Genomic DNA, 20,614 nt, shown 5'->3' with positions numbered 1-20,614 from the left:
AGCGAACAAATACATAGTTATAATCATTTAATTTAGGTATCTCCAATTGAGAAATGAAGTGATAGTACAGTATGGCAAACAGTCAATTAATAGCGCGCACTGAGGTAGATCGGCAACACATTTATTCAATACATATTACAAATAAAAACAATAATGTCACTTTACTTTCTCTGATTGCATAATTGGTTCATAAATCGGTGTATCGCATTGTTTTTATTTGTAATATGTACTGAATAAATGTATTACTGATCTACCTCAGTGCGCTCTCCTAATTGATTGTATCTTGTACCCCTGTTTTCCTGCTACTTCTGGCAGCAGCACACTTTTGTGCGCCCAAGAAATACCTTGCAGAAATAAATTATTTCCATGGGAGGTTTCTCACTAATCAGTTTCCGTGCATTTTTTTTTGCATCCAAATATAGTGCAGAATATAATGCTGCCAGAGTTAGGCGGTAGTGTGAGATGTCGGCCAAACTTTGACATTTTTTTTTTTTTAATACTTACAAGGCATGGATTTACCTTGTAAATAATTGCCCCTTTAAAAAAAAGTCCAAGTTTGGGCAGAATCCGACACTACCGCCGAACTCTGGCTGAATTACATCCCGTCAATTGTCTCTCAGTTCTTTATTAAACATCCTTAAAAATGTTGCTTTGATTAAAAAATAAATAAAATAAAAAACATTTAGAATATTGTAATGTGTGAGAAGAGAAAACTAATTTGCTACAAAATAAATTTCAGATGTTACATTTATTTATTAACAGTTCAGCCCCGTACACACGTTTCAATTTTGGGTACTTGTGAGTTATCTGGGCGTCCGATTTTGGTACTAGATCGTATGCGATATCGCATGCGATATCGCATGCGATTTGCGATTTGCATGCGATTTAGCATGCGATTTGCATAAGATTTGCTATTCATTTCATTACCCCACTATCCCCAAAGTGTGTCTATCAACGTGAACCCGAAGCGTGGCGAGCGCAGCGAGCCCGCGAGGGGCGGCGGTACGCGTCCTCCGACCTTTTCATGCCCTACTATCCACTAGGGCGTGGAGTGAGAATAGAATAGTGTGGCAAGCGCAGCGAGCCACCGAGCCCGAAGCGTGGCGAGCACAGCGAGCCTCGCGAGGGGACGCGGACACCTGTGAAGCCCGCAAGGGCACGCGGATACCTGTGAAGGTGTCCGCGTCCCCTCGCGGGGGCGGGCTCTTATGCAAATCGCATGCGATATCGCATGCGATATCGCATGCAAATCGCAAGTACCCAAAATCGGGAGCCCGGATAACTCACAAGTACCCAATTTTGTTTGTAGAAGCTAAATCGAATGGAAATCTAATGGTTTCCAGCCGCATTCGGTCCTGAGTCAATCCTGATGCGTAGCCCCGCAGCATCAAAATCGAATAGAAAAATAGGATGTGCAGGCAAGTCTATATAGTACAGATCTGTCCTATATAGTCTAAATCGAATGTGTACACAGCGGTTTCGGGATGGAGTAGAAAATTAATCCTACAGTGTGTGCGGGGCTTAAATTATAACCCAGCAAATTCCGTTGTACTATGCAATTGGAAATAGTAATGAGGCAAACTGGGTGATAACAGACAGTCAAAAAGGTAGGAGGGCCCTGCTCGCGAGCTTACCATCTATAAATGGTTTACTCTATTATAAATTATATATACGTGTTAATAGTCATTCTCTCTGCAATCAAAAAATATTCTTATATTATAAATAATTGATCTAGACAGAAATAACGGGGCAGATGTATTAAGCAGCGTTAGTGCTTTTTCATCACCAATGCCAGTAAAAGGTCTTCTTTTCATCTTGTTCAAATGTATGAAAGGGGCTGTTAACATCCCCCTGAGCTTAATATTCAGGTGCTGTCCTCTTGCTTTTAGTTATTATTTTTAACGTCTCCGGCAATGTATTATTGCCTTCCCCGACGTAAAGCTTGCTCTGTCCTGTTCTGTTGCGGTGGTTTGTACTTTTTTTTTTTAAACAATTTTTTTTGCTTTTTTTTGTTTGTTTTTGTTTATTAAAAATTTATAGGCAGGGGGCGGCTGCCATGGGCAGGGGGACGGGGCAGCTGCCACGGCAAGCAGCTACCGCGTACCGGGGGTGGCTGCCGTGGGCAGGAGGGAGAGAAAGCATCTGCTGTGGCCAGGAGGGTAGGGAAAGTGGCTACAGCAGCCAGGAGGGACGGGGGAACAGCTGCCGCGGCGTAGGGGAAGCCGTTACAGCATATCCCACTGATGGAGCTGCCGCCGCTGGTCCCCCTGATGGAGCTGCCATCGCAGGTCTCACTGCTGTAGCTGTCACTGCTCCCCCTGATGAATGTCTTCCGTAGGCATTTATTCAGATCTGATCACAGTACACATTTGTTTGGAAAATGGGCAAAACCATGTGCACTGCGAGGCAGATGTAACATGTGCAGAGAGAGTAAAGGTGGCCATACATCTACAGATCGATTCTCAGATTGGGCTGGTTGGAACAAAATCCTGGTAATATCTGAGTGACAGTTTTGGCAGTTTTCCAGCATTTCAAAGCAAATGGTCAACTGTCATTTGCTCTCATCCATTACCAGGATATTGTTCCAACCAGCCCAATCTGGTTAAATGCTGGCTGCATTATTTTTACACGGCAATTTAGATTTCAGTTTGAACACACCCCCACCCAAATCTAACTCTCTCTGCACATGTTACATCTGCCCCACCTGCACTTGGTTTTGCCCATCTTCCAAACAAATTTGTACTGCAATCAGATCTGCATAAGGGCCATAGAGTGAAAACAAAGTGTGCAAAGACTCAAATGATAAAAATTAACAAATTACACTGTAAGCACGTAATAATACCAAATGACGTAAGCTTACCGACTGGGTTATTGTCTGTACAAGTTCTTGTACCCAGAGGAGAGGGAAGAGTAAGGTACGAGTCTGGAGTCAGGATCGGAGAACCGTACTACAAACATGAGAAGTGATTAAAACAGTTAATTATAGATATTCTAAAATGACGAAGCTATTGAGAAATGCATATTTTACTAAGAAGAGCTTGGTATACTTTTTTTGCACAAATTGTATATTTAAAAAAAAAATCATAATTCCTCTTTCCTATACTTTGTAGTTGATTGATTGTGGGGCAATGTCCAATTTACACTGATTATCAGCATGGGAATGAGTGCACTTATTAAATTATTAATACACTTAGTATGAGCTAATCTGCTAACATTGCAGTTTATGTTTTCCTGTCATCATGTCCCTACAACAAGTAAAATCATCTTGATAACAACCAACCATTTGCAAAGTGTACCAATGATCAGACTGGTGCTCCAACATGTACTGTATCAGTGCTGGGCATACATGGTCAGATACAATGCGTGACAGACCAACAGACATTTTATCTGACAGCTTTACGCCCAGCAGATATCATAGGCATACACTACTCTGAGATAACTCACACTGGGCCAAATGTAGTAAGCCTTAACCAGTGATAAAGTGGAGGGTGATAGAGAGTGATAAAGTACCACTCCTAACGGTCATTTTTCAAACAGACTGTACCAGCAGTTGGGAGCTGATTGGCTGGCACTTTATCAATCACATGTGATCACACATTCAATGCGATAGATATTATGTGCAGCACATAATATCTGGGGACGAGAGATTCGACCGCGCACTTCGTCAGGTTACACATGCGCTGGTATTTGATTTGTCATGGCGATTTATCAAAATCGCATGGATGGCATGCAATATCTCCCATGTGTATGGGCACCATAAGTCTGGTGGAATTCACAGAATGAAGACAGGTTCTCCCTGGCTGATGCCCGTGTATATTGTCACTTCAATGACATGTTTGTGCAAAGTGTTCATCTCCAGCCTGGTACCATTGCACAGTTTGGGTGGATTCAAGTTGCGTTAAAGCATTATGGGAGTTACGACCTTGAGAGAGAGTACACGAAGTAGTATTCCACGTGGGTTCAAAGTATGCAATACTGACTCGTACCTAACCAAACTAATAGCCAGCTTCTTCAACAAAGTGTTCTTGTTGTTAACTACCAAGTCATTTTTGGGAGTGAGAATAGCCCTCTCCCTCAGCCAAAAAACACTTTAACTCCATCTCATTCAAGGATGGGTAGATCCTCTCAGTCAAAGAGTTCATTACCCTTTTTGCTTCATTAATAGGTATTTTGCTCCAGATTAATAGGTCCGATTAACAGAAGAAATAATTATGTAAAACACATTTAAAAGGTGGAATTTAAAAAAACATGCTAAAATACATTTTTAGGCACTTAATTTGGTAACATTTGTATGCAAAAAAAATCTGAAATCTTAATGTAATCCCTTTGGGTTGGAACTTAGAAAAAAATTCTTCTTCTCAGTGGGTGCCTACGTCACTTAGGGGCCCATTTATCATGATCGCATTTACAATGCGATCTGGGCGGAATATTACCGCCCAGGATCGCATTGTAAAATGCGATCATATTGGACGAATGTATCAATTTTAAGGGCGCAGGGACAGGAAAGGAGCCCGTCCCTGCAAAGCCCTAACCCGGAAGCCGGGGAGTCAGCGCATGCGCGGTTATGCGCTGACCCCCGCCGACCACTCTTACCGCACTTCCCTGCTCGGGCAGTGCGATGTGTAGCCATAGGCTACAATGGGCTATCGCCATCCCAGAATGGCGATAGCCCAGGGGTGCGAAGCCGGGCTGCCCGATGTTGATACATCGGGCAGCTTCGCATCCCCCATAGAAACCTATGGGGGATGTGGCCGGTGGCCGACAGCGCTGCAGGGAGGATCGCAGCAGGGATCGGAGATATTTGCGGCTAAACCCCGAAAACGTGTGTTTTCAGGGATTTAGCAGCAAATATGGTTTGATAAATGGGCCCCATAGATAGCTACAGTTCAAGAGGCTGAGACAGTAGAGTAATTAAAACATGCTTGGGAGACTTCCGGTGGGCGGGGCGCCTAGAGCGGCCGCATTTTAACAGGGCTCCCTTCTTTTCCAAAGAAAATCTGCCCCCATCGCCTTCCCTCTGCTTTAATCCTGGATATAAACCATTCCACTGTACCCCGTGAACAGAGAGGATCGCGTGGAAGCTGTTTTGGAGCCGAAAATCTAAACCACCACCGGGGTCCGGCCTTCAGAGTGGAAGGCCTGTATGACCGCCTGTGATCAGGCGCGAGGAGCAGCGCCATATTGCAGGGTATGCAAGGTAGTCGGAGGCCTCCTGCTTTGGTGCTCACCTTGGTTGTAGCGGTGCACCGTGAACTTCGAGGGGACCCGGCTTGCTCGCGGCACCAATCAAAACTGGAGGACGGCATTGGAGGAGAAAGGTAACGGTGAGCTCCCGGCGCTGACGCGGCGTCTAAGCAGCCATCTACCCGGGGGGGGGGGGGGCTGCGGTGAGCTCCCAGTGGACTCCCGGCACTGTAGTAGCACCTGAGCCATTAACTATTGGACGTCCCAGAGTGGCAGCGGTGTCCCCTTTGTTGTGGCCCGATATCGATGTGACGCCTGGTCTGCCGGACTGGGGAGGCTATTATATCTCCATAACTGCCTACGGGACGACACAGAACGGCCGCCGTGCTGAACCTCTTAGCAGTTGGGTGCCGCTATTACTACAGGAAAGACCTAACCGCTCTGGCGTGGGGGGTTGAACGGGAGGACCCCCTTGCCTCATCTGAGCAAGAGAGACGGCAGGGAACCCCGATTTCGCATTGCCTCACTGGATCTAAAGGGTTGCAGCCCAGCTACAAATACCCACGAGGTGGGTGAGTAAACAACTAACGGAGGGACACTGGAACCTTTGGGTACAGGAACAGTAGACATTTGGAACAGTACCCATTTGAAGGGGAACCCCTTTATTAATACTTTGTGAGCCCGCAATTACTATTGACACCTTAATACCATCCTGAGTGTCAGGCAACTTTTAGAAGCTCAGAGGGAGCTATCCCTGAAACCCCTTGGTATACACTGGCTTGCTAAAGACATACCTTCCTATATTGCCGCGTGGGTTAACTCTCAGGGACTGTCATAAAGTGTATATCTCTATTCCACCGCTGCCCCGGGGAGGAGAGTGGTGTGATTCACGACCGGCTGCCTCTCTGTGATTGCCCCCCAACGCAGGACATCTCATTACATGGGAGGAGAGGGTCTGCCCGCTCCAGCCCAGCTGATGAACTGAAGCTTTCAGCTGGTTGGAAACTGTGCATTCGACTGCCCAGAACCAACATCTCTACAATATATGTAAGCTTGTTCCTAACCACAATCTTTGAGACTCTCACTGTAGACATATGGCTAACTCATCAGTTTAGTTCTACAAGGTAACAGCACCACCTACTGGTCACTTACACACCTCACCTGAGAACAATTCTGCACCCTCAATACTGAAATACTATACTGCATTTGGTAAACTAGTTACAGTAATTCAAATTTACGCGACTTCGGTCCCCCCCTATACACCGTTTAAATTCCGTCAAACAAAGGTGACCACATAAATACAAATACATCGTCATTACGCTGTAAAGACGGTTCCTCATTATATGAGAGTCGCACAAAAGACCCGAAACACATTGTGTGTGCCTTAAGTGATATATTACTGATAACATACCTGGTGCTCCCTCTTATTGCTCGCATCCCCTCCCTTACTCCTCCCCCCCCCCCCCTTTTTTTTTTTTTTTTTTTTGTTGTTTTGTTTTGTTAGTTTTTCTTTTTTTGTTTTGATTGTTTTCCTTTTCATATTCTGATGTTGAATTTGGATTTATAATGCCTTCATGATGTGATAAATACCTTAGCAGGTACTGATGTACATCTAATTTAAGGATTGCCCACTTTTAAAAAGTTATTACAAGGTCTAAAGGGGTCAAGTAAGACAATATAACTTCTCACACTAATACTGTCCATCTTGGTATGGACAGATTTCTTGAAAGGCCTACCTCATCTCACGATAATATGCCTTCCTCAAGCGCAAAATCTGCAAGCTCCAAAAAAAGCTCCGCCAATAAATCAATGGCTGGAACCTTTTCCTCATCCCCCCCATCGTCACTGAGCAGGCAAGATACTACGTCATTTGACGTATCCACGGTCACAGGCTTTCCTACCCCAGCCGAGACCGCAAAAGAAGTAATAAATCTTTTAATGCCCTTAATGGACAAAAAATTCGAGGACTTACAGGCGAGGCTAGATGCCTCCCTGGCTAGAATAGACTCGAATACTTCTAGAATCAATACCTTAGAGCAAAGAACAAGTGATTCCGAGGACATACTTCACACACTCCAGCAAGAGTTAGATTCTAAATCGCAAACAATACAATCTATGGCAGAGAAGTTAGACTCACTGGAAAATCACAATAGACGAAGTAACCTTCGTTTCATTGGCATTCCAGAAGCGATCAGCGACGCCCAACTACAAAGATACGTTGGGGTGCTGATCCCAAAAGCCCTGGGTCTCCTTGACTCAGATACCCCAATACCAATAGAAAGAGTCCATAGACTTGGGGCTAATCGTGGGGAAAGAGACACCCGTTCTAGGCCAACAATAGCCAAATTTCTCGATTACAGGGATAAGGAAAAAATCCTAAGAGCATACCGCTCCCTCCCTGAACTCAAAATCGATGACCAACGTATTATGGTGTTTCAGGATTTTTCTGCCCTAGTTTCTCAGAAAAGAAAAGCCTTCTCAGGGGTGTGTAAAATACTTGTTGACAAGCAGATCAGATTTGCTTTGCTCTTCCCCGCCAAATTGAGGGTCATGGAAAATGGCAAACCACGTTTCTTTGAGGACCCCCAGACAGCAAAAAATTACTTCTCAAGAAGTAATCCACCTTCTCCGGCGAGATCCAATGCTAGCTCTAGAGATTAAATCTAGGTAACTACCTTACACTTGATTTGCCACACGGCTTTATAATGACCTTCGATATATTCCACCCCCTTCAGGTCATAGGTGTGGCTTCAAAATTTATCGCCTAACTATGTATGTTATTTTACAGTATTATTGGATATAATGTCACAATTCGGTACATCAGTGCCTTTTCTTTATGTAATAATGTTTTTCTCATGTTTCTCTCATTTATGTATGTTTATGCTTCTGCATGTTCAGTTGTTGATAACATCTCGGAGCATCCTCTGTGCCACCATAGAGGATCCTCAGATTTACTTAGTGGGCCAGTTTGAAGACCCACCTTTTTTCTTTTGCGTTTTTGAAAAATATGCTATCTCACCTTGCACTGCTAAAAATGATACCACACTGTCATGTACATTTCGACCTTGTAGAACTGTAAGATTCATAGGACACAGAGGGTTGAAGGCTGGAGAGGCTTTACTTCGCACTATTGTAATTATGGCTCTGCCCCCGCCACGTCGGGGGGATTTGGACCCTCCTCACCCGCACAGAATAGATGTCAGTACATAATATACTAACACCCAATCAAACAAACCATCCACCAGCCTCATTATCTGTAATGTCATGGAACGTGGGGGGCCTGAACACCCCAATTAAACGGAAAAAGGTTCTTATGCATATCAAGAAGCAGCACTCAGCAATCACTTTCCTACAGGAAACTCACTGGAAGTCAGGGGACAACAGCACGCTTCGAGCTCCCTGGATAGCAGAATGCCTCCAGGCATCACATGCGTCCAAATCCAGAGGAGTGGCAATAATATTCCATAAGAATCTCAGATACAACATTCTAGATATAATGGCCGACCCTGAGGGAAGATATTTAATTGTTGATCTGGTAATTGAAGAATCCAAATTTACTTTAGTAAACTTGTATGCACCTAATAATTCAACGGGTGATTTTATACGCACCATATCCTCCTTACTGGCCAAAAGAACTAACTTCCCCCTAGTGGTCGGCGGAGACTTCAACACAGTAGACGATCCCCTCTTAGATAAATCAAACCCAGTCCGACGCCCCTCCTCCCCGTGCTGGAAATACATCCAAGAATTTAAAAACACATTACAACTCCATGACCCCTGGAGACTCCTAAATCCCACAGATAGGTCTTACACACATCTCTCCAGAGCTCACGGATCCACATCGAGAATAGATTACTTCCTCATATCCCATTCCTTACTAAATAAACTGGAAAAAGTTGATATAGGTAATATCATTATTTCAGACCATGCCCCTATATCTCTAAAAATAACCTCAGACTTAATGCAAACATCTGTTAGATTTTGGCGCTTCCCAGACTTCTTATCCTCATCCCAGGATTTTAAAAAATACCTGATTCAATCTTGGGCAAACTATATGGATGACAACATTGAACACTGGGACAACCCAGTGCTGTTCTGGGAGGCGTCAAAGGCAGTAATGAGAGGGCATATCATAAACTACACGACACGGACTCGTAAAGAATCAACACTAAAATACAAATCCCTTTATTCCGCAGTCACAAGGAGCTTCGCAACATATAATACTACTCCCTCTGAGGACAATCTTAACTTATATCTCCAGGACAAACAGCTTTTGGAATCATTCCTGACATCTCAGGCACAACTCCGCCTAGACTATACTAAAAACTACCATTACAGATGGGGCAATAAAACAGGGAAGCTACTGGCCACCATGTCCAAACCCTGGAAGAAAAAATCCTATATCACGGCAATCAGAGATGCTACAGCTCACAAAACACACACCAAAACACAAGATATCTTAAACAGGTTCACTGACTATTACACTTCCCTCTATAGCGCCATCCCCCCACAAGAAGATATTCGGAGAGAGCTGCTGGCACCCATACAAATGCCAAAGCTCACTCAAAACTAACAAGAAATTCTAGAAAAAGACATTACAGAGGAAGAACTTTCGGAGGTCATATCTGGCCTCAAAGCTCATAAATCTCCGGGACCTGACGGTTTCACAGGAGTATATTATAAGTTATTAAAACAGGAACAAATTCCCACCCTCCTAGAACTCTTTAACACAATACACAAAACCAACCCAATATACCCAACATTTAACCAGGCTCACACCACACTGATTCCTAAACCAGGAAGGGATCCTTTATTAATAGAATCATACAGACCAATAACCCTCCTTAACACCGATTTTAAAATTTTAGCAAAAATAATGGCCAACCGGCTCCAATGTATTATCCCTGATTTGCTAACCCCGCACCAATTTGGCTTTGTCCGAGACTGTCACTCAGTTAAAGCCATACGTATGGCGATAGCGGCCACTGTGGCCTCTAATCAGTCTCCTCACTCCAAAAACATGTTACTTAGCTTAGATACAAACAAAGCGTTTGATACAGTAGCCTGGCCACACATGTTTTCAATTCTGGAAGCTCGAGGTTTCAACTCCACCTTCATTAACCTCATTAAATATTTTTACACTAGCCCCATGACATCCTTAATAATAAACGGCCAAAAAGGGATCCCCATCAGAATGCAACGAGGTACTAGACAGGGCTGCCCTCTATCCCCGCTCCTTTTTAACTTATCCATCGACCCCCTCTTTAGAATACTGGAGACCTTCACTCCTTTCAAGGGAATCAAGATAGGCCAAACAGAAATAAAACTATCTGCATTCGCAGACGATGTTTTATTATATATAGGAAACCCAAAAGATTTGATCAAAGAAATTCTTGATATATTATCCAAATTTGGCAAAATTTCAGGTTTCGAAGTAAACTTCCAGAAGTCCAGAGGTCTCTTTTTACAACCAGGGATAGCTAAACCAGGTTGGGGTAGAAACCTACCATTTGCCTGGGAAAAATCACACATCGTCTATTTGGGAATTAAACTTCCTAAGTACCCCACGGAACTCTATCGAAAAAACATTCAAGAAATTATTCAAGCTATGGCCTCTGAACTGGACAGCTGGAAACACTTAACATTATCCTATTTAGGGAGGGCGAATTTAATTAAGATGTCAACGTTCCCCAAATTACTGTATGTCCTACAATCTTTGCCACTCCTAATAAGCAATACTGACCTCAAAAAAATTAATACCTTATTTAGAACTTTTATATGGAAAGGGAAGAAATCCAGGATTGCACTGAATAAACTACAACAAGCTAGGTTCAATGGAGGAATCGGTCTCCCTAACGTCCAAGCTTACAACTACGCATCCCTCACCAGATTCTTAAGAGACTGGCTTAAGAATACGGAAATATATGCTAACACACACCTGGAATCAGCCTTTTTAGAAAATGACACATTAATTTCCTTTCTACATAAAATAAAAGAGGAAATCCCTACAAATCTATCCCAGAACCCATTACTATGGTCCACATATCGCTTGTGGCATATACTACGCCACTCCTATAAATTAAATTCACATAAAAGCTTATTCCTCCCATTCTTGGGCAACCCGGATTTCCAGCACGGGGAGGCCAGCTTCCCTTTCTCAACTTTAAGTAAAGAAGGCCTGAGAAATGTGGGCGATCTTACAGATCCATCCAGCGGTAAACCCCTGACGTTCTCCCAGGCACAAACCTCCTTTCCAACTCTCAGAAATTTTCCAATAGCGTTTTTCCAAATGCAACATTACGTAAGCTCAGTGTTGAAGTCTCTTTCGAAGCAGGACCTATCAAACACACTCGACGGGGTCTTGCGCGCCCAACAAATAACTAGAAAAGCTATCTCAATACACTATAGGATATTTAATCCTCTCCTTGATCACTCTAATTCAGAATCAGGTATGAAACAATGGTTAACGCAGAATCAGGTATGAAACAATGGTTAACGCACTTCCCCTCGCTCTCATGCGAACATTTAATTAAACAGCTATCCATATCTCGCAAACTGTTCCCAGCCGCCCAGTACCAGGAATTATTCCTGAACATCACTCATAGATCCTATTATTCCCCCAAGAGACAATTTTTGGCCGGCATGCCAAATACAGGACACTGTGGTAAGTGTCAAGCTCCACAAGCCGACCTTTTTCACTGCTTGTGGGCGTGCCCATTTATCCGCAAATTCTGGCTACAGGTGAAATCTTTCGCCCTAGACCACCTATTAAACTACTTACCATTTACTGCGGAGTGGGCGATTTTTGGCATACTCCCCGAACAACAAAGGATAACAAGAGGCTGCAAAAAGCTATCAGTTGCAATCAGTGCAGCAGCTTGCAAGGCTATTCTACAAAACTGGATTGACCCCTCCCCCCCTCCCTTAGAGTTATTCAAGGTAAAACTCCACCATCTGTTCATGATGGATTGGTTGGAGACCACACTGCATAAAGAAAAACTCACAAAAACTTATTTTAACACATGGGAGAGTTATATTAATACATTACCGAGAGATTTTCAGAGTAGGATCAAACAAACCCTCCAGAACACAGAATACTACGAAACAAGATTGGTACAGGGAGATCCACCAATTCCCTAGGAAATCGACAAGGAAGAAGGTATGGAATGTGGGTTGGGAGTTTCTGGGAACACGGCCTCCCCGCTGATGATATTTAATAATTGAAACTAAAAACAAGTGTCGAACAATGACTGATGTGGACACAGGTTAATTGTCAATGCTGCTTGTATTTTGAACTTCTTTTATCTTTTCACATTACTCTTATTGTGATTCAAGCTAATATGTATACCAGTAACTCTGTGTTCATGACAACATCACAATTATTTTGTACATATAATGTATTTGACAAATGTATTGTAAGGTGAAAGCATAATAAAAAAATAAAACTTAAAAAAAAAAAAAAAAAAAACATGCTTGGGATAGGTATAGGAGTATCCTTAAAAAAAAAGTATTGTTCGAAAAGGGTTGAGATTGCCTAGAGGAGAAAAAAAAAAGGGCAAACTAGGTGGGCCAATTGGTTTATATCTGCTGACAAATTCTATGTTTTATGTATGTTACTAGCCAGTGTTTCCCCTAACTCTCTGGAACACAGTGCCACTGAGTATCATCAAAAGTTCCTTGAGAAATTCTGCACAAAATATCTAAATAGACTAATCTGTTCTTATATGTCATCTTTATGTTGTGATTCTATTTGTCCACGTATTTTAAGATGGTCAGCCTCCAGCTCACATTTTGCTTATTACATGGAGCATAAATAATTTGATTTTGACCTTGACCAAGCCTGTGGTACCCATGGCAGTGACCCACAGCACAACTAGAGCTGTAGGTTACATTCATATAAAATAAAGAAGGTGGTTTCTTTAATATACTACACTGATGATTCTGCATGTTATGCCATATGCAGGTATTAGGTACAGCCCAATTACAATAATTGTAACCAACACTTTAAGAGTCACTTGTAAAGACCAACACATGCAGTTTATGCAAACAGGAAATCTAATATGGCCAAAAGAGGAACCAAAACACTTCTGTCTGATGCTACTGAAACAAACAGCCAGAACCAACCTACCTACACACAAAACACATTAATAATAGAAGCAGGTCATGGTCCAGGTTTTGTTTGATTTGAAGTGATATATTTCTGGTTAATTATTTGGGTATATGATACTAGCGTCATTATTCAAAAGAAATCACCTGAAAAATGTTGAGAGCAGCTGCCAAGTAAGACAATACAATGGATGCACACACACACACACACACGTTACACCCATAATAGACTTATCACTGCTTAAGGCTTATAGGGCCCATTTAAATCAATCACATTGCAGCATGTGGTTACATTGCCCAGATGTATTAAACAGCATATGCAGAGGACAGGAGCTCACCCCTACGATGTGTTTACTTCAGTGCCAGTACTCCTGCGTATAACCCCTGCGCCGGCCACTCACCCTATTCTATGTTCCGATGGAACCCTCGCTGTCCTCTCACAGCTAGGATTCTCCCAAACATTGAGGCTCGCAGCTTGTGCAGGGAACATGCTGCATTTAGCCACGAGCCTCTCTGTTTTAGCAGCCACACACGCCATTTCTCCGTCGCTGCAAAAACCTAGCGACGGGGAAACGAAATGTACAGGGGTCAGTTGATTACGGACCGTGCAAGCTGTGACGGCGAGCAGTCAGCACTGCTCGCTGTCACTGCTCGCAGAAAATCATTGAATATACCCCATGGTGTCCTTTGGTATTTGGAACTTAAGGTCCATACACACTGGGCGACTATGCCCAGCGTGTATGCCCAGCGATGATAGCGTTCATTGCTGCAGGGAAAGCTGCCCAGTGCATACACACTGAGCGGCCTTCCCCCTGCCTGGCGCCGACGGATGGGGGAGGGGGAGGGGGGGCGGCGTATGCAAAGCCGTCCTGAAAACCGCTCATTTGCTGGTATAACCAGCAGATGAACGGCTTTCCCGGCGATGTTGCGGGAGCGTGCGGCAGCGCTTATCGCCGGGCCGTACACACTGGGCGGCTTTGAGCTGAAAGCCGCTCAAACCTGTTGTTTTGAGCGACTTTCAGCTCAAAGTCGCCCAGTGTGTATGGGCCTTAAGATGTGACCAGTAGATCTTATAACTCCTGTAACTTTATACAGTTGCTACACTAACCCACTGACCCCAGGCTAACATGGCTGGGTGATTGGATCATATAGCTCAACTGGATTGAGATATGGTGAATGTGGAGGCCAGGGCAAAACTATGAACACACATCATGTTCACCAAACAATCCATGCAGTGTGGCATGGTGGATTATATCATCTGTTACACCAGTATTGTAGTATCTGCTTGCAAACTGCTATATTTAGGTAATTGTGCAAATATTTTTATAAGATTTGAAAGTGAGTGAGAATTTATTAGTGGCTGGGATGGTATGTAACCTCTTACCATTTGTTATCTTAGTTTTATTGCTAGTGGAAGAGGGGCTCTGGCTGGGTGGGGTCTCAATCAATTAACTTAGAAACAGCTTTTAGTATATATTGTGAACACAAGGCTGACCTCAGCCTGGCTGACTATTGTTAGTTTGTCATATTTTAAAGTAGGAATATTTTTAAGTAGGGTGAAAACAGTTACATAGATTAAAGCTTGGACTTATTCTGGACAGAAACTGCCAACCAACTTAACATCTTCGTATCAAAGTGAATCAGAAAGACACCAGCAACCCAGAAAACCAAGACTGCTTTGAGTGAGCTCACTTCATTCTCACATCATACTACTCCTGGCTGCTTAATCTGCCTATTCAGCTGTGATATCACCATTTCTCCATCTGCTAAAACTTTTTGAATATCACTCTTTATGCTTGTACTTGCACTGTCCGTTTTGAAAATGCCCAGCTGTACCTCTTATGACTTTACCTCTCTTGCTGTTCCATTGAGAGTAGGTGTCCCTGATTATTTTATTCTTGGCCCTCTTCTCTATCTCTACATGTCCTCTCTGGGTGAACTTATTTGCTCACTCGACTTCCACTATGCCGAAAATACAAAAATCTACCCCTCGTTTCCTGATCGTTCTCCTTCCATCCTAACTCATATCTCCAACTGTCTCTCTGCTGTCTACTCTTGGATGACCCAGCGCTTTTTTAGACTTAAAATATCAAACACTAAGCTGACCTCTTCCGACCCTCCTGCATAAAACCTGACCATCTCTCATCCTAACCTGTTTATGCTCACCTCTCCCCCTTCTGTGTTACCCCTGTCTGTCTAACCCTCCCCTTTAGAATGTAAGCTCTCACGGGCAGGGCCCTCTCTCCTCATGTGCCTTTCTTAGAATATATAAACCACTGCCACCCTGTGATTGTTTCAGTGTCCTGTCCCCTGATGTAACTATCTGTATTAACCATGTACTTGTCCTAAACTGTCTTGTAATGTAATTTTGTTTTGTGTTTGCTCATAACTATGCTCTGTACAGCGCTGCGGAATTTGTATGCGCTATATAAGAAACTGTTAATAAATAATTATTCTACCATTGCCATTGGAGAATACTGTTACCATGAACAGATTTCCTAAACATTTAGCTAGATGGTATGCATCAAAATAACATCCACAATGAAGACCAGGCACAGGGTTTCCCAGTAGCACATTGCCCAAAGTATCACATTGTGAGGATTATTTTTTCCTCACAATGGGGGTATTCAACCCGGGATTCTGACTGTCAGAACGTCCTGACAGTAGGAATCCCGACTGTTTTCACCATCTTCCGATTTGATCTCAACAGACAGTATTCTAAAGGCCATACAATTGCTGGGTGCGATGAGATGCGCCCTCCACTGCAGGGCTGCCAATAAGGGGGTGCTGCTGGTACAGCTGTCCCGAGCCTGGGCCCTCTGGAAGGGCCCGGGCAGCTCATTTTGCCCTGCCACCTGCAGGTAATCTGCATCATCATCACCTGCAGTATACACAGCTCCTGCCACCTGCAGGTAATCTGCATCATCATCACCTGCAGTATACACAGCTCCTGCCACCTGCAGGTAATCTGCATCATCATCACCTGCAGTATACACTGCTCCTGCCACCTGTAGACAGCATGCATCATCATCATCACCTGCAGTATACACTGCTCCTGCCACCTGCAGGTAATCTGCATCATCATCTCCTGCAGTATACACAGCTCCTGCCACCTGCAGGTAATCTGCATCATCATCTCCTGCAGTATACACTGCTCCTGCCACCTGCAGGTAATCTGCATCATCACCTGCAGTATACACAGTTCCTGCCACCTGCAGGTAATCTGCATCATCATCTCCTGCAGTATACACAGCACCTGCAGACAGCATGTAGCATTATCACCTGCAGTATACACTGCTCCTGCAAACTGCAGACAGCATGTAGCAGCATCACCTGCAGTATACACAGCTCCTGCCACCTGCAGACAGCATGTAGCACTGCCACCTGCAGGTAATCTGCATCATCATCACCTGCAGTATACACTGCTCCTGCCACTTGCAGACAGCATGTAGCATTATCACCTGCAGTATACACAGCTCCTGCCACCTGCAGACAGCATGTAGCATTATCACCTGCAGTATACACAGCTCCTGCCACCTGCAGGTAATCTGCATCATCATCACCAGCAGTATACACTGCTCCTGCCACCTGCAGGTAATCTGCATCATCATCACCAGCAGTATACACTGCTCCTGCCACCTGCAGGTAATCTGCATCATCATTACCAGCAGTATACACTGCTCCTGCCACCTGCAGGTAATCTGCATCAGTACCAGCACACTCATTTGCTGCTCCTGTCACCCTGTGGTAACTCATAGTATCACAGCTAATTGCAGTTATCTGCTTTCATTCCCAAAGAACCTTGCCCTGCAGTTACAACCAGGAGCTGCCAATGAAAAAGTCCTGTTCCATTTGAACATCAAGCTTTACTTTCATTCTAATTGCCATAACCAGATTTAGGAGCCCTGTTCTGGATCACAATCCTCCTAGTTACATTACCATGCTACACGGGCACACTAATTAGTATTTGCAGCCACATCTGTAGCAAGGTTCGTCATTCGGGAACCTAATGTGAGCTTAGTGTCTAACACTGTCACTGACTGTTGGTAGTACTTATTGTAGCCAATGTCATTTACTTCCTATGTGAGCGGTCATAATGGTTTGGCTCATAAGTATATATGTTCAACAGAGTTACGAACTGATCGCTATTCACTATCCTCTCACAAATCCATACACAATTCAATCACCATCAAATGATTATATCAGCCTGCGCAAATGCATACCTCCCAACATGACCCTCTCCAGGAGGGACAGAATGCTCTGTTTCTGGACTTCCCTTGAAAGTATGATTGGAATCACCTGGGGTGAAACACCTTTCTTATCAATTAACCTGTTCAACACAGGTGATGACAATCATATATTCAGGGGGAAGTCCAGGAACAGAGCATTGTGTCCCTCCTGGAGAGGGTCATGTTGGGAGGTATGCAAATTTAAAGGTGCCCATACACGTTAAAATTATTGTTTCCAATATTGGATACAATATCGCATCTCGGTTTTGCGATAAAATGAGTTGAGATGAGATCTAGTACAAATAGTGTATGTGCTGCACATACTTTTTGTACTAGATCTCATCTCATCTTATCGCAAAACTGAGATGCGATATTGTATCCAATATGGTATACAATAATTGTAACGTGTATGGGCACCTTAAGTCTGACCCTTCCACAATTTTGCGACAGAGACAGGCTGATCGAGACCGGCGCTGATGTCACAGAAACACCTGGGCATGCCTGCAATCTTTCTTAAGCTGCCCATACACGGAGCCGTTCGCCGGCATCCGTTCTGTACTATGCGATGCATGCTCCTGCGCATCACATAGTACGGTACAAAAAGTATGTGCTGCACATACTTTTTGTACTAGGTACACATCGTATCAGATCGCAGTGCATGCACAATGCATGCACTAGGGATGCAATCCGATCCGATGTGTGCTGTTTAACCCCTTCCTGACAGAGCTAGTTTTTGCGTTCCTGACAGAGCCATTTTTTTCAAATCTGACATGTCTCACTTAAGTGGGGATAACTTTTTTTTGCTTTTACTTATCCCAGTGATTTTGAGATTGTTTTTTCGTGACACATTGTACTTCAAATTAGTGGTAAATTTGGGTCGATACAGTCTGTGTTTTTTTGTGAAAAATACCAAAATGTCGTGAAAAAATGGAAAATTTAGCGATTTGCAAAATGTTAAATTTTCTGCTTGTGAGACAAATAATCATACCACTCAAAATAGTTAATAACTAACATAGACCATATGTCTACTTTATGTTTCCATCATTATTTCAACTTCCTTTTAATTTTTTGGGACACTAGGAGGCTTACAATATGAATAGCAAATTCTCAAATTTTCAAGAAAATTTCAAACACTGATTTTTTTAGGGACCAGTTCAGTTCTGATGTGACTTTGAGGGACTTGTATGTGAGACACCCCCATAAATGATGCCATTTCAAAAACTGCACCCCTCACAGTATTCAAAACAGCATTTTGGAAGTTTGTTAACCCTTTAGGTGTTTCACAGGAATTAAAACAAAGTGTAGGTGAAATTTCAAAATTTCATTTTTTTTGCAGATTTGCAATTTTAATACATTTTTCTAAGGAACACAGTACATTTTACTAGAGAAATGTGACTAAAAATTGATTCCCCCAATTCTTTTGTTTTCAAAAATATCCTATATGTGGCCCTAGTGTGCACGTTGACCAAACCACAGGCTTCATAATAGAAGGAGCACCTACTTGATTTTGGAGCCTCCTTTTTATGAGATTATTTTTTAGGCACCATGTAGGTTTCTAGGCACCATAAGATGCTAAAATTTAGGAACCCCCCCACAAGTTACCCCATTTTGCAAACTACACCCCTCAGGGAATTCATCTAGGGGTATAGTGTACATTTCAAACCCCCAGGGGTTTCACCAATTGTGGTACAACTGGGCAGTGAAAATGAAAAATTACATTTTTTACACAAAAATGCAGTTCTGGCTCAAAATTTTTCATTTTCACAAGGAATGAAGGAGACAAAGCACCCCAAAATCTGTGCCCCAATTTCTCCCGAGTACGGCAATGCCTCACATGTGACCAAAAAATACCAGTTGGGTGCATGGCAGGACTCAGAAGGGAAGGAGTGATTTTTGGATTTTGCAGCTCAGATTCTGGTGGAATTTTGGTGGGTGCTATGTCGCATTAGCAAGACCCCCCAAGCACCAATACAGTGGAACCCCCCCACAAGTGACCCCATTTTGCAAACTACACCCCTCAGGGAATTCATCTAGGGGTATAGTGTACATTTCAAACCCCCAGGGGTTTCACCAATTTTGATACAAGTGGGCAGTGAACATGAAAAATTACATTTTTTTACACAAAAATGCAGTTCTGGCTCAAAATTTTTCATTTTCAGAAGGTATGAAGGAGAAAAAGCACCCCAAAATCTGTGCCCCAATTTCTCCCGAGTACGGCAATGCCTCACATGTGAACAAAAAATACCAGTTGGGTGCATGGCAGGACTCAGAAGGGAAGGAGTGATTTTTGGATTTTGCAGCACAGATTTTGGTGGAATGAATGGTGGGTGCTATGTTGCACCAATACAGTGGAACCCCCCCACAAGTCACCCCATTTTGCAAACTACACCCCTCAGGGAATTCATCTAGGGGTATAGTGTACATTTCAAACCCCCAGGGGTTTCACCAATTTTGATACAAGTGGGCAGTGAACATGAAAAATTACATTTTTTTACACAAAAATGCAGTTCTGGCTCAAAATTTTTCATTTTCAGAAGGTATGAAGGAGAAAAAGCACCCCAAAATCTGTGCCCCAATTTCTCCCGAGTACGGCAATGCCTCACATGTGACCAAAAAATACCAGTTGGGTGCATGGCAGGACTCAGAAGGGAAGGAGTGATTTTTGGATTTTGCAGCTCAGATTCTGGTGGAATTTTGGTGGGTGCTATGTCGCATTAGCAAGACCCTCAAAGCACCAATACAGTGGAACCCCCCCACAAGTGACCCCATTTTGCAAACTACACCCCTCAGGGAATTCATCTAGGGGTATAGTGTACATTTCAAACCCCCAGGGGTTTCACCAATTTTGATACAAGTGGGCAGTGAACATGAAAAATTACATTTTTTTACACAAAAATGCAGTTCTGGCTCAAAATTTTTCATTTTCAGAAGGTATGAAGGAGAAAAAGCACCCCAAAATCTGTGCCCCAATTTCTCCCGAGTACGGCAATGCCTCACATGTGACCAAAAAATACCAGTTGGGTGCATGGCAGGACTCAGAAGGGAAGGAGTGATTTTTGGATTTTGCAGCTCAGATTCTGGTGGAATTTTGGTGG

At 43.3% G+C, this 20,614-nt stretch overlaps 1 protein-coding gene across 2 annotated transcripts in view; it reads right to left on the bottom strand.

Moving 5' to 3' along the window:
• TCTN1 (tectonic family member 1) overlaps positions 1 to 20,614 on the bottom strand; it is a 62,711-nt gene that overhangs the window by 19,536 nt on the left and 22,561 nt on the right. For both annotated transcript variants that reach the window (XM_083151395.1, XM_083151394.1), the window contains exon 5: positions 2,861 to 2,948. In XM_083151395.1, the coding sequence (XP_083007521.1) occupies positions 2,861 to 2,948 (88 nt within the window). The remainder of the gene's footprint in view (positions 1 to 2,860; positions 2,949 to 20,614) is intronic.

The sequence above is a fragment of the Crinia signifera genome, chromosome 1, assembly GCF_055691185.1.
Source record: "Crinia signifera chromosome 1, ASM5569118v1, whole genome shotgun sequence".
Taxonomy (NCBI): Eukaryota; Metazoa; Chordata; class Amphibia; order Anura; family Myobatrachidae; genus Crinia; species Crinia signifera.
The sequence above is the reverse complement of the archived record's forward strand: the minus strand, read 5'-3'. Positions and strand labels throughout refer to the sequence as shown.